This window comes from Carcharodon carcharias, chromosome 9 (assembly GCF_017639515.1).
Source record: "Carcharodon carcharias isolate sCarCar2 chromosome 9, sCarCar2.pri, whole genome shotgun sequence".
Lineage (NCBI taxonomy): Eukaryota > Metazoa > Chordata > Chondrichthyes > Lamniformes > Lamnidae > Carcharodon > Carcharodon carcharias.
The window spans coordinates 59,112,131-59,127,571 of record NC_054475.1 but is presented as its reverse complement, the minus strand read 5'-3'; the positions used below and the strand labels follow the sequence as shown (position 1 = coordinate 59,127,571).

At 45.9% G+C, this 15,441-nt stretch overlaps 1 protein-coding gene across 1 annotated transcript in view; it reads left to right on the top strand.

Moving 5' to 3' along the window:
• slc5a8l (solute carrier family 5 member 8, like) overlaps positions 1–15,441 on the top strand; it is a 417,967-nt gene that overhangs the window by 17,204 nt on the left and 385,322 nt on the right. The window contains exon 3 of the mRNA XM_041195660.1: positions 11,120–11,185. Coding sequence (XP_041051594.1) covers positions 11,120–11,185 — 66 coding nt within the window. The remainder of the gene's footprint in view (positions 1–11,119; positions 11,186–15,441) is intronic.

Sequence of the window (15,441 nt, the reverse complement as noted above, 5' to 3'; positions counted from 1 at the left end):
ACACAGAGGGTTGTGGATGCTGCTTTGGTGAATACATTTAAGGCTGGGATAGAAAGATTCTTTACTCTCAGAATCAAGGGATATGGGGAGAGGGTGGGAAAGTGGAGTTGAAGTCTGAGATCAATCATGATCAGACATGACAGCCCAACAAGCGCTTCTACGGGTATATAAAAAGAAAGAGAGTGGCTAAAGTGAACGTGGGACCCTTGGAGGATGCGACTGGAGAATTGATAACGGGGAATAGGGAAATGGCAGATAATATAAACCAATATTTTGCATCGGTTTTCATGGCGGAGGACACTATAAACATCCCAAAGATACCAGATAAGCAAGGACCTAATGGGAGGAAAGATTTTGTAACAGTTTCTATCATGAAAGACAAAGTATTTGACAAACTAATGGGACTAAAGGTAGATAAGTTGCTAGGACCTGATGGCCTGCATCCAAGGCTTTTGAAGGAAATGGATGCAGAGAGAGTGGAGGCATTGGTCGAAATATTCCAGAACTCAGTGGATTCTGGGTGGGTCCCAATAAATTGAAAAACCGCTAATGTGACGCTCCTGTTCAAGAAGGGGGGGAAACAAAAAGCAGGAAACTATAGGTCAGGCAACCTAACATCTGTCATAGGGAAAATGCTAAAGTCCATTATTAAGGAAGAAATAGCAGGACATTTAGAAAAGCTTAATGCAATCAAACAGAGTCAACATAGTTTTGTGAAAGGAAAATCATGTTAGACAAATTTGCTAGAGTTCCTTGAGGATATAATAAGCAGAGATAAAGGGGAACCTGGTAGACACAGTGTATTTGGATCTCCAGAAGGCAGTCGATAAGGTACCACATAAAAGGTTATTGCACAAGATAGGAGCTCATGGTATTGAGGGTAATGTATTAGTATAGATTAAGGATTGGTTAATACACAGAAGACAGAGTGTCATGATTAATGAGTCTTTTTCAGGTTGGAAAGACGTAACCAGTGGAGTGCCGCAAGGATCAGTCCTAGGGCCTCGATTATTTACTATCTATATGAATGACTTGGAGGTGGGGGTAATGTATCCAAATCTCCTGACAATACCAAAATCGTTGGGAGGGCATGTTGGGATGATGACATAAGGGACCTGCAAAGGGATATAGACAGGTTGGGCAAAAAATTGGTGGATGAAGTTCAATGTAGGAAAGTTTGAGGTCATGCACTTTGGCAGGAAGAATCAAAAGGCAGATTATTGTTTAAATGGAGAGAGACTCCAAAGAAGTGCAGCACAGAGGGATGCAGGTGTTCTTGTGCATGAAACACAAACATTTAGCATACAGGTGCAGCAAATAATTAAGAAGGTAAATGGAACTTTGCCTTATATTGCTACAGGGTTAGAGTTTAAAAATAGTGATGTCTTGATACAACTGTATAGGGTGTTGATGAGGCCGCACCTGGAGTACTGTGTACTGTTTTGGTCCCCATATTTAAGGAAGGATATACTGTCATTGGAGGTAGTTCAAAAGAGATTCACTAGGCTGATTCCTGGGATGAAGGGGTTGACTAATCAAGAGCGGCTAAACAGGTTAGGCCTTTATTCATGAGAGTTTAGAAGAATAAAGGCTGATCTTATTGAAACATACAAGATTCCAAGGGGGCTTGACAGGGTAGATGTTGAGAAGATGTTTTCACTAGTGGTGGAGTCTCAAACTAGGGGACATACTTACAGAATAAGGGGATACTCATTTAAAACTGAAATGCGAAGGAATTTCTTCTCTCAGAGGGTAACGCATGTCTGGAATTCTCTACCCCAGAGAGTTGTGGAGGCTAGATCACTGAAAGTATTTAAAGAGGAGGTGGATAGTTTTTTGAAACATCAGGGAGTTGAGGGCTATAAGGAGCTGGCATGAAAGAGGAGTTGAGGCCTGGGGCAGATCAGCCATAATCTTATTGAATGGCGGGGCAGGCTTGAGGGGCTGAATGGCCTCCTCCTGCTACTATTTCTTATGTTCTTATATACTCTACTCGTGCTCCTATTTCTTATTTTCTTGTGTTCTTGTGGAAACTGTTCACTATTCTGCTATTCACACCAGCTCTGGAGGCATCTTTTGCCTCTTTGTTTCTCCCATTACAACTCCCTTTGGATATTTTCTTCCAGCTCTTTTGTCATTTAATGTCTCCTGTCTTCCATCCTAAAAAGACCAATTCCCTTTTGTTCTTTTTCCACTCTCCCCCATTTGGCCTACTTAATACCAATTACATTTCTAACTTTTACCAGTTTTGATGAAGGGTCAGTGACATGAAACATTAACTCAGGGCAGGATTTTCCGATCAGCGAGCGGGGGCGGGCCCCGCTTGCCGACGCTTAAAATGATGCGGGATGACATCAGGTGAAACTCTTGATGTCACCCCACGTCATTTCCATTTTCAGGTCAGCGGGGGCGCAGCCGAGTCAGCTGCTCACCCACTGACCTGTCAACAGCCTATTGAGGCCATTGAGAAACTAATTAAAATCATTAATGGACCTGCCCATCCAACCTTAAGGTTGGTGGGCAAGCTGGGAGCGCTGGCAGGCTTCAGAAAAAGCATTAAACCTCATCCACGGGCGGGATGAGGTTTCATGAGGGTATTTAAATTTTTAATAAAGCTGTCAGTTAAAGTTATGGGCATGGCCTTACTCATGTGACAGTGTCACATGAGGGGACATGTCAGGCAAATTTTTCTATCATTTGTATTGCAAATTTTAATTTGGAGCCTATCTTCCTGAGGCAGCACTTAGCCTCAGGGTGATCAGTGCGCTCTATCGCGCACATGTGCGCCAAAGTGCACTTCCGGCTCAGAGAATCCCCCTGCACCCATACAGGGAGCACATAGCACTTCCTGGCAGACATCACATTGGGCAGGCCTTAATCGGCCTGCCCACGTAAAATGGCGGCGCGCCCCTGATCGGGGGTGCCGATCGGAAGCACACCCGCCCGTGCCCTCTCCCGCAATTGCACCCCCAACAGGGGGATACTTTTTCCCTCAGTTTCTCTCTCCACAGACACTGCCAGACCTGCTGAGTATTTCCAGCATTTTCTGCTTTTATTTCAGATTTCCAGCATCTGCAGTATTTTGCTTTTGTGTTTCTGTACCTAATACAGTACTGTCTCAATCCATTACTGTATCTATCCATTACTGTACTCAATTCATTACTATACCGAATCTGTGACTACCCAATTCATTACTGTACCTGATCCATTACTGTACTCAATCCACTACTGTACTCAATCCATTATATAGACTATATAGACTACATCCAGTCTATTGCTGTACTCAATCTGTTACTGTACCCAGTCCATTATTGTACCTAATCCATTACTGTACACAAACCTCAACCATCCCCGAACAATTACTGTATCCAATCCATTTCTTTACCCTCTCTATTGCTGTATGAATCCATTACTGTATCTAATCCATTACTGTACACAAACCTCAACTGTACCCATTCATTACTGTACCCAATCCATTCCTGTAACCAATCCGTTACTGTGCTCAATCTATTACTGCACCTTACTGTAAACAACCTATTACTATACCCAATCCATTACTGTACCCAATCAGTACTATATCCAATCCATTATTGTACTAAATTCATTACAGTAAATAATTACTGTCCTAATCCATTCCTGTACCAAATTCCCAACTGTACACTATCACTGTAAACAATCCATTCTTACACCCAATCAATTACTGTACACAAACCTCAACTATACCCATTCATCACTGTACCCAGTCCAATCTTGTAACCAGCCCAATACTGTGCTCAATCCATTACTGTATCCAATCCATTACAGTACTCAATCCATTAATGTACCCCAATCTTAACTGCATTCAATCTACTACTGTAACAAATCCAGTAATGTACTTAATTTGTTACTATATTCAATTCATTACTTTCCCCAATCAATTACTTTACTAAATTCATTGTTGTACCCGATCCATAATTTCACCCAAACCTCAACTGTACCCAATCCATTACTATACCCAACAATTACCATACCCAATTACCATACTCCATCCCCAACTGTACACAATCCATTACTGTACTCAATCTAACTCAGTACCCAATCAATTGCTGTTCCCAATTCATTAATTTTCTCAATGCTTTACTATACTCAAACCCCAGCAAGTTTTTTTGGTTTTGTATATTTCTGTGATGAATTCAGACATGCTGCTCCATTTTTCAAGACCAATTGAGAAATATTTCTCAAAAACTAACCAAGACAAAACAAAGTTTTCAATGTCTCTTCAACTTAAAAAGAACAACCAAACCCACAAGTTGATTTTACCTGAAGTTAATGACTTGGCTCATGTTTTGGATACCTGCTTCAGATACATCAATTTCTCTTTGGCTATTGCATATTAAAGTCAGCTGACATAGTCTATTGGCGAAACTGTTTTTATCTCTACAAGAATGAGTGCACATCAAAAGTATCTCTTTGGTTGTAAAGTGCTTTGTGACAACCTGACTTTATGAAAGATTCTATAAAAAAGCAAGTTTCTTGTTTTTAACTCCTGCTGGTACAAACAGAAAAAAGCCAATTCCATGTGTAGTAAGTTGCAGAAGGCCGAGGACCAAAGAGTCAATTAGACACTCAGACTAGAGCATAATGCGCAAAGTAATTGAAGCTAATTCACTGAAGGTAACTGTGTCACATAGAGACGAATAAAACAGTAACAGGCACAACTGTCCAGCTTATATAATCACTTCAGCTCTTGCCACGCAAATCTCCTTGAACTGAACCATTTCTTCCACTTTCTCCTTCCGAGTCAGGAGTCACTCATGACTGACGTTAACTGCCTTTAAAGATTCCTTGAAGTTAGATTGTCTTGGCTCAGACATCTTGAGAATTTTACAGTTTCTTAAAGCAGTACCCCGATAGCAGATGCAGAGCTCTCAAAACCCTATGGCTCACATATCATCCCGCTCTTTGCTACACATGGGGCAGGATTGTCACCCAGAAGGTCGGGTGCATGCCTGACCCACTTGAGCGTGAAATGATGTGTGGTGACGTCGGGTGAGCGTCCCGACGACAACTGGCAGTCGTGCAATAGTTTGGTAGGCAGGCACGTGTGGGAATCGGCAGCGCGCCCACCAACAATTAGAAGGCCTATTAAGGCCATTAAAGTATTAATACTTTCACAAAATATTAATAAGTTTTTCACTGCCTGTCCAACCTTTTGGCTGGTGGAAAAGCGAAAAGGCCAAGAGGACTTTGTATTATTTTGGAAACCTCATCCACAGGCAGGGTGACGTTTCCAGCATCAAATAAAATTTTTAAAATTTAATTTATAACATGTCCCTACTCATGTGACAAAATCACATGAGGGGACAAGTTTTATAACATTTTTAAAATCTAATTGTTAAAATTCTTCATCTCCCTGAGGCAGCTCTGTGCCTCAGGAAGATTTTCAAGTGCTCACTTGCGTGCCTGCGTGAAGTGCCCCGCTTGCCCTCCTTCCCAATCCCTCCCCTCTTCACCCCCCAACCCCCTCCAAAACAGGCAGCGCCGAGCACAGCCGCTTGCGTTTCATGCTGGATGGGCCTTAATTGGCCTGCCAACGTGAAATCGCAGTCCGGCCCCAATCACCTGACCACTCCCACCAAGCCTGCCCGACAAGGGCTATATTCTGCCCATAGTTGTCAGGGAGCTGTGTATTTAAGATGAGCAAAACAGAAAAACGGTAACATATTGGTTATGAGAAAGGGCTTTTGCAAAACAACTGTGCGCTTCAGCTCAGGAGTACTAAGCTATTTCACCGCATACTCCCAGCTACATGCTATTTCACAGGACAGAACAGTGCATTTAGGGCAACCCAGTTGTGAGGGGAAGCGTGTCGACAACCTGTGGGTCAGCACCAAGCCAGTTACATCGTATTGTCTTCCAATAAAAGTCTATAGCATCACAGCTCTAGGTTGGCAATGATATTGTCTGTGGCAGAGGGGATCACCACAGCCCTCAACCTTTCTGCATCAGCCTTCTTTCCAGCCGGAATAGGGGTCAATTGCAGAAAATGCCAAGATGGGGCCCACACATTTATCAGACAGGTGAATGAATCTTAGCTCAGCAAGGTCATTTTCCTTTTGCACTGAATAACAACATGGTTGCTCAGTGCCACCGCCCCACTACATTTCTCAAAGAGGATATCCACCAAGGCAATGCTTACTTGCTTCTGATAAAAGCAAAAAAACTGCGGATGCTGGAAATCCAAAAAAAAAATAAAAATACCTGGAAAAAATCAGCAGGTCTGGCAGCATCTGTGGAGAGGAACAAAGTTAACATTTCGAGTCTGTATGACTCTTCAAGAGAACTAAGTAAAAATAGAAGAGAGGTGAAATATCAGCTGGTTTAAGTGGGGGTGGGACAAGTAGAGTTGGATAAAAGACCAGTGATAGGTGGAGTTGCCAAAAGATCTCATAGACAAAAGGACAAAGAGGTGTTGAAGGTGGTGATATTATCTAAGGAATGTGCTAATTAAGGGTAGAAAGCAGGACAAGCAAGGTACAGATAGCCTTAGTGGAGGTGGGGTGGGGTGAAGGAATCGAAAAAGGCTAAAAGGTAGAGATAAAACGATGGATGGAAATACATTTAAAAATAATGGAAATAGGTGGGAAAAGAAAAATCTATATAAATTATTGGAAAAAAAAGGGGGGATCGGAGAGTGGGGTGGGGATGGAGGAGAGAGTTCATGATCTAAAATTGTTTAACTCAATATTCAGTCCGGAAGGCTGTTAAGTGCCTAGTCGGAAGATGAGGTGCTTTTCCTTCAGTTTGCATTGAGCTTCACTGGAACAATGCAGCAGGCCAAGGACGGACATGTGGGCATAAGAGCATGGTGGAGTGTTGAAATGGCAAGTGACAGGGAGGTCCGGGTCATGCTTGTGGACAGACCGAAGGTATTCTGCAAAGCAGTCACCCCGTCTGCGTTTGGTCTCTCCAACGTAGAGGAAACCACATTGGGAGCAACAAATGCAGTAGACTAAATTGAGGGAAGTGCAAGTGAAATGCTGCTTCACCTGAAAGGAGTGTTTGGGCCCTTGGACAGTGAGGAGAGGGGCAGTAAAGGGGTAGGTATTGCATCTTTTGCGGTTGCATGGGAAGGTGCCGTGGGAGGGGGTTGAGGTGTAGGGGGTGATGGAGGAGTGGACCAGGGTGTCCCGGAGGGAATGATCCCTGCGGAATGCCACCAGGGTGGGGGGGGGGTGGGGGGGGGGTGGGAGATGTGTTTGGTGTGCCATCATGCTGCAGTTGGCGGAAATGGCAGAGGACGATCCTTTGAACGCGGAGGCTAGTGGGGTGATAAGTGAGGACAAGGGGGACCCTATCATGTTTCTGGGAGGTAGAGGAAGGTATGAGGGCTGATGCGTGGGAGATGGGCCGGACACGGTTGCGGGGCCTGTCAACCGCCGTGGGTGGAAAACCTCGGTTAATGAAGAAGGAAGACATGTCAGAGGAACTGTTTTTGAAAGTCGCATCATCAGAACAGATGCGGTGGAGGCGAAGGAATTGAGAGAATGAGATGGAGTCCTTACAGGAAGTGGGGTGTGAGGAGCTGTAGTCGAGGTAGCTGTGGGAGTCGGTAGGCTTGTAATGGATATTGGTAGACAATCTATCACCAGAAATTGAGACAGAGAGGTCAAGGAAGGCAAGGGAAGTGTCAGAGATGGACCATGTGAAAATGATGGAGGGGTGGAAATTGGAAGCAAAATTAATACATTTTTCCAGGTCCAGATGAGAGCATGAAGCAGCACTGAAGCAATCATCGATGTACCAGAGAAAGAGTTGTGGGAAGGGGCCGGAGTAGGACTGGAACAAGGAATGTTCCACATATTCCATAAAGAGACAGGCGTAGCTGGGGCCCATGTGGGTACCCATAGCCACACCTTTTATTTGGAGGAAGTGACAGGAGTTTAAGGAGAAATTGTTCAGTGTGAGAACAAGTTCAGCCAGACGGAGGAGAGTAGTGGTGGATGGGGATTGTTCGGGCCTCTGTTCGAGGAAGATGCGGAGAGCCCTCAGACCATCCTGGTGGGGGATGGAGTGTAGAGGGATTGGACGTCCATGGTGAAGAGGAGGCGATTGGTGCCAGGGATCTGGAAATTGTAGATATGATGTAGGGTGTCAAAGGAATCACGGATGTAGGTGGGAAGGGATTGGACAAGGGGAATGAGAATTGAGTCAAAATAGCAAAAAATGAGTTCCGTGGGGCAGGAACAGGCTGACACGATCGGTCTGCTGGGACAGTCCTGTTTCTGGATTTTGGGTAGGAGGTAGAAGCGGGCCGTCCGAGTTTGGGAGACTATCAGGTTGGAAGCTGTGGAAAGAAGATCTCCAGAGGAGATGAGGTCAGTGACAGTCCTGGAAACAATGGCTTGATGTTCAGTGGTGGGGTCATGGTAGGAGGAAGTGTCTGCGAGTTGACGCTCAGCCTCTATGAGGTAGAGGTCAGTGCACCAGACAACAACAGCACCACCCTTGTCAGAGAGTTTGATGACAATGTCAGGGTTGGATCTGAGAGAACGGAGTGCAGTAAGTTCAGAGAGAGACAGGTTAGAATGGGTGAGAGGAGCAGAGAAATTGAGACGACTAATGTCATGCTGACAGTTCTCAATGAAAAGATCATGAGAAGGTAAGAATCCAGAAGGAGGTGTCCAGGTGGAGGGAGAATATTGGAGCTGGGTAAAAGGATCCGTTGAACGGGGAGAGGACTCCTGCCCAAAGAATTGAACATGGAAACGATGGCAACAGAAGAAGAGTTCAGCATCATGCAGAGCCTGAGATTCATTGAGATGAGGGCGTAAGGTATGAAACTAACTCCTTTGCTGAGCACTGAACATTCAACATCAGAGAGGGGAAGGTCAGGGGATATAGTGAATATACAGCCGGGGCTGGGATTGGAAGACGGGATGGGGACAGAGGGACAGGCAGGGGTGGAGGTTCCTGGATAGTTGTTGGTGTTGATGAGTTGTTGGAGCCTGCGTTGCTTTCCACCTGAAAGACAGAGACAAAGTTTCTTGTTGAGGCGTCGGATGAGATGAAGAATAAAATGAAACTGGGGGCACGCGCAGCTTAGAGAAAGGATGTGGCGGTGCTGCTGGAGGGAGAGGTCGAGTGTGTTCATATGGTGGTGCACAGCACTGATAGTGGATCTCAGAATGTGACGAGAACACCAGTTCGAGAAGCGTTGTATGTCCCGGAGATACCTGTAATCCTTGGTGGGTTCGAAACATGAGGGATGGAACTTCAGTTGAAATCCACGTGGGGTTAGTCAGAGACAGAGACAGTCACTGAGGAAGGAAATATGGCTGTGAAAGCGGGTTTTAGTAAACACATTGTCAAACACCAGGAGAGAAGTGGAAAGCAGTGAAGGTGAACAAGGCAAAAGATACGGAAATCCTGTCGGAGAGAAGAGTAATACTTCTTCAAGGTAGGCATTCCTTGAAGAGAAGTGGCAGTCAAATAAACACTAAGATAAAAGCAAAAAACAGTGGATGCTGGAAATCCAAAACAAAAATAAAAATACCTGGAAAAAATCAGCAGGTCTGGCAGCATCTGTGGAGAGGAACAAAGTTAATGTTTCGAGTCCGTATGACTCTTCAACAGAACTAAGTAAAAATAGAAGAGAGGTGAAATATCAGCTGGTTTAAGTGGGGGTGGGACAAGTAGAGTTGGATAAAGGGCCAGTGATAGGTGGAGATAGCCAAAAGATGTCATAGACAAAAGGACAAAGAGGTGTTGAAGGTGGTGATATTATCTAAGAAATGTGCTTATTAAGGATAGAAAGCAGGACAAGCAAGGTACAGATAGCCTTAGTGGGGGTGGGGTGGGGTGAAAGAATCGAAAAAGGCTAAAAGGTAGAGATAAAACAATGGATGGAAATACATTTAAAAATAATGGAAATAGGTGGGAAAAGAAAAATCTATATAAATTATTGGAAAAAAAAGGGGGGATCAGAGAGTGGGGTGGGGATGGAGGAGAGAGTTCATGATCTAAAATTGTTTAACTCAATATTCAGTCCGGAAAGCTGTTAAGTGCCTAGTCGGAAGATGAGGTGCTTTTCCTCCAGTTTGCATTGAGCTTCACTGGAACAATGCAGCAGGCCAAGGACGGACATGTGGGCATAAGAGCAGGGTGGAGTGTTGAATTGGCAAGCGACAGGGAGGTCTGGGTAATGCTTGAGGACAGACCGAAGGTGTTCTGTAAAGCGGACACCCAGTCTGCATTTGGTCTCTCCAATGTAGGGCCCAAACTCTCCTTTCAAGTGAAGCAGCATTTCACTTGTACTTCCCTCAATTTAGTCTACTGCATTCGTTGCTCCCAATGCGGTTTCCTCTACATTGGAGATTCCTTCACCCCACCCCACTCCCACTAGGGCTATCTATACCTTGCTTGTCCTGCTTTCTACCTTTAATTAACACATTCCTTAGATAATTTCACCACCTTCAACACCTCTTTGTCCTTTTGTCTATGACATATTTTGGCAATCTCCACCTATCAATGGCCCTCCATCCAGCTCTACTTGTCCCACCCCTCCCCCCCCACCCCCACCCACCTTAAACCACTTATATTTCACCACTCTTCTATTTTTACTTGGTTCTGTAGAAGAGTCAAACAGACTCGAAACTTTAACTGTGTTCCCTCCACAGTTGCTGCCAGACTTACTTGCTTCTTCTGGTTTCTATGATCAAGTCTTCTTTTGTGCATTGAGATTAACCTTGCCCTACCTCCTTAAGGTCAGAATGTACCCAGTTGTGCTATGCTTGTAAATTTTGGTAAGAGGCGAGTGTCATTCTGCATCACTATCATGGGTCAGCCCCTAGCTTCTCTATTAGGCTGGCAAAGGATAAAGTCTATAGTAAGCTCTCTCATTACTGTTATCTGAGGGTGGATTAGAAGAGAAGACTCATCATTAGCATGAATCAGGAATTTATTGTATTTGACAGAAAAGGGAGATCTGTACGCAGATCAAATCCTTTCACTTTACTGCGACAATAACCTAAGAGTGGACAAAAAAAACTTCAACCAAACAGTTTACCATTCCTGGATCACAGACAGAATCATTGTAAATATAAATTACTTGACACTAACAGTTTTTTTTTCTCACCAGTATTTAAGTATGAGGTTCAACAAGCCAGCTCGATACATTGGGACCTCTTTCTACATCATTCAAACAGTGAGTATCAAATCTGAGCTCACTCTGCACTTACAGTTCAATTATATCCAAGATACTATAGGGCAATCCACTATCACTCTCAGAGACCCTCCCTCCACTCAAGTTTGTGACACCAGATTCACAAGTATATGGCTGGAATGGAATGACCAGCAAGACAAGTTTCTGCTGATAATTCACAATCACTTTATGAATTACCTACAGCCCTCAGAGAAGGTATGCACTCAGCAATCACAATTACAGTTACAATTACAGTCACATTACCCAGAACTCTGTCGCGTTGGAGGCTAATCCCCACCCTGTTCCTAACTTAATACTTAATCTTTATATCCTAACGTAATACTTTACAGTCACCCCATGACTGATCTTCCATGGCATTGTAGGTTCTCGGTGGAGTGGATCAGACCCTACTGACTTCCCTGACTGCCTGCAGAAACAGTGGGGTCCTATGATTTCTGTTCCCAGTTATACCTTCCTGCTGCTGGCCTGGCCAGCTCTTTTCCCAAATTTGGCAATTCCCCAAATCATTAGGGGAGAATTTTATGGTCGGTGAGTGGGAGTGGGGCCCACCGACGCGTAAAATGACACACGGTGACGTCAGGCAGGCGTCCCGATGTCACCGCGCGGCATTTAGATTTTCAGTTCGGTGGGCATGCAGCCGACCCAGCTGCTTGCCCGCCGAACAGTCAAAGGCCTATTAAGATCTGTTAAAAACTAAATGATATAATTAAATGAGCTAAAAACAAAAAAACTGCGGATGCTGGAAATGCAAAACAAAAACAGAATTACCTGGAAAAACTCAGCAGGTCTGGCAGCATCGGCGGAGAAGAAAAGAGTTGACGTTTCGAGTCCTCATGACCCTTCGACAGAACGTGAGTTCGAGTCCAAGAAAGAGTTGAAATATAAGCTGGTTTAAGGTGTGTGGGGGGGCGGAGAGAGAGAGAGAGAGAGAAGTGGAGGGGGGGTGGTTGTAGGGACAAACAAGCAGTGATAGAAGCAGATCATCAAAAGATGTCAACAACAATAGAACAAAGGAACACATAGGTGTTAAAGTTGGTGATATTATCTAAACGAATGTGCTAATTAAGAATGGATGGTAGGGCACCCAAGGTATAGCTCTAGTGGGGGTGGGGAGAGCATAAAAGATTTTAAAATATTTAAAAATAATGGAAATAGGTGGGAAAAGAAAAATCTATATAATTTATTGGAAAAAAAAAGGAAGGGAGAAACAGAAATGGGGTGGGGATGGGGGAGGGAGCTCAAGACCTAAAATTGTTGAATTCAATATTCAGTCCGGATGGCTGTAAAGTGCCTAGTCGGAAGATGAGGTGTTGTTCCTCCAGTTTGCGTTGAGCTTCACTGGAACAATGCAGCAAGCCAAGGACAGACATGTGGGCAAGAGAGCAGGGTGGAGTGTTAAAATGGCAAGCGACAGGGAGGTTTGGGTCATTCTTGCGGACAGACCGCAGGTGTTCTGCAAAGCGGTCGCCCAGTTTACCTTTGGTCTCTCCAATGTAGAGGAGAACACATTGGGAACAACGAATGCAGTAGACTAAGTTGGGGGAAATGCAAGTGAAATGCTGCTTCACTTGAAAGGAGCGTTTGGGCCTTTGGATGGTGAGGAGAGAGGAAGTGAAGGGGCAGGTGTTGCATCTTTTGCGTGGGCATGGGGTGGTGCCATAGGAGGGGGTTGAGGAGTAGGGGGTGATGGAGGAGTGGACCAGGGTGTCCCGGAGGGAGCGATCCCCACGGAATGCCGATAGTGGGGGTGAAGGCAAGATATGTTTGTTGGTGGCATCATGCTGGAGTTGGCGGAAATGGTGGAGGATGATCCTTTGAATGCGGAGGCTGGTGGGGTGATAAGTGAGAACAAGGGGGACCCTATCATGTTTCTGGGAGGGAGGAGAAGGCGTGAGGGCGGATGCGCGGGAGATGGGCTGGACACATTTGAGGGCCCTGTCAACGACTGTTGGTGGAAAACCTCGGTTAAGGAAGAAGGAAGACATGTCAGAGGAACTGTTTTTGAAGTTAGCATCATCGGAACAGATGCGACGGAGGCGAAGGAACTGAGAGAATGGGATGGAGTCCTTACAGGAAGCGGGGTGTGAGGAGCTGTAGTCGAGGTAGCTGTGGGAGTCGGTGGGTTTGTAATGGATATTGGTGGACAGTCTATCACCAGAGATTGAGACAGAGAGGTCAAGGAAGGGAAGGGAAGTGTCAGAGATGGACCACGTGAAAATGATGGAGGGGTGGAGATTGGAAGCAAAATTAATAAATTTTTCCAAGTCCCGACGAGAGCATGAAGCGGCACCGAAGTAATCATCGATGTACCGGAGAAAGAGTTGTGGAAGGGGGCCGGAGTAGGACTGGAACAAGGAATGTTCCACATACCCCATAAAGAGACAGGCATAGCTGGGGCCCATGCGGGTACCCATAGCCACACCTTTTATTTGGAGGAAGTGAGAGGAGTTGAAGGAGAAATTGTTCAGCGTGAGAACAAGTTCAGCCAGATGGAGGAGAGTAGTGGTGGATGGGGATTGTTCGGGCCTCTGTTCGAGGAAGAAGCTAAGGGCCCTCAGACCATCCTGGTGGGGGATGGAGGTATAGAGGGATTGGACGTCCATGGTGAAGAGGAAGCGGTTGGGGCCAGGGAACTGGAAATTGTTGATGTAACGTAAGGTGTCAGAGGAATCACGGATGTAGGTGGGAAGAGACTGGACAAGGGGAGAGAGAAGGGAGTCAAGATAACGAGAAATGAGTTCTGTGGGGCAGGAGCAAGCTGAGACGATCGGTCTACCGGGGCAGTTCTGTTTGTGGATTTTGGGTAGGAGATAGAAGCGGGCCGTCCGAGGTTGGGTGACTATCAGGTTGGAAGCTGTGGGAGGAAGATCCCCAGAGGAGATGAGGTCAGTGACAGTCCTGGAAACAGTGGCTTGATGTTCAGTGGTGGGGTCATGGTCCAGGGAGAGGTAGGAGGAAGTGTCTGCGAGTTGACGCTCAGCCTCCGCGAGGTAGAGTTCAGTGCGCCAGACAACAACAGCACCACCCTTGTCAGCGGGTTTGATGACAATGTCAGGGTTGGACCTGAGAGAATGGAATGCAGTAAGTTCAGAGAGAGACAGGTTGGAATGAGTGAAAGGAGCAGAGAAATTGAGACGACTAATGTCGCGCCGACAGTTCTCAATGAAAAGATCAAGAGAAGGTAAGAATCCAGAGGGAGGGGTCCAGGTGGAGGGAGAATATTGGAGATGGGTAAAATGATCCGTTGAACTGGGAGAGGACTCCTGCCCAAAGAAGTGAGCCCGGAGGTGAAGACGGCGGAAGAAGAGTTCAGCATCATGCCGAGCCCGAAATTCATTGAGGTGAGGGTGTAAGGGTATGAAACTAAGCCCTTTGCTGAGCACTGAGCGTTCAGCATCGGAGAGTGGAAGGTCAGGGGGTAGAGTGAATACACGGCTGGGGTTGGGATTGGAACCTGGTCCACTCCTCCATCACCCCCTACTCCTCAACCCCCTCCTATGGCACCACCACCTGACCTTCCCCTCTCCGATGCTGAATGTTCACTGCTCAGCAAAGGACTTAGTTTCATACTCTTACGCCCTCACCTCAATGAATTTCGGGCTCAGCATGATGCTGAACTCTTCTTCCGCCGTCTTCATCTCCGGGCTCACTTCTTTGGGCAGAAAGCCCTCTCCCAGTTCAATGGATCCTTTTACCCATCTCCAATATTCTCCCCCCACCTGGACCCCTCCCTCTGGATTCTTACCTTCTCTCGATCTTTTCATTGAGAACTGTCGGCGCGACATTAGTCGCCTCAATTTCTCTGCTCCTCTCACCCATTCTAACCTGTCTCTCTCTGAACTTACTGCATTCCATTCTCTCAGGTCCAACCCTGACATTGTCATCAAACCCGCTGATAAGGGTGGTGCTGTTGTTGTCTGGCGCACTGACCTCTACCTCGCGGAGGCTGAGCGTCAACTCACAGACACTTCCTCCTACCTCTCCCTGGACCATGACCCCACCACTGAACATCAAGCCATTGTTTCCAGGACTGTCACTGACCTCATCTCCTCTGGGGATCTTCCTCCCACAGCTTCCAACCTGATAGTCACCCAACCTCAGACGGCCCGCTTCTATCTCCTACCCAAAATCCACAAACAGAACTGCCCCGGTAGACCGATCGTTTCAGCTTGCTCCTGCCCCACAGAACTCATTTCTCGTTATCTTGACTCCCTTCTCTCTCCCCATGTCCAATCTCT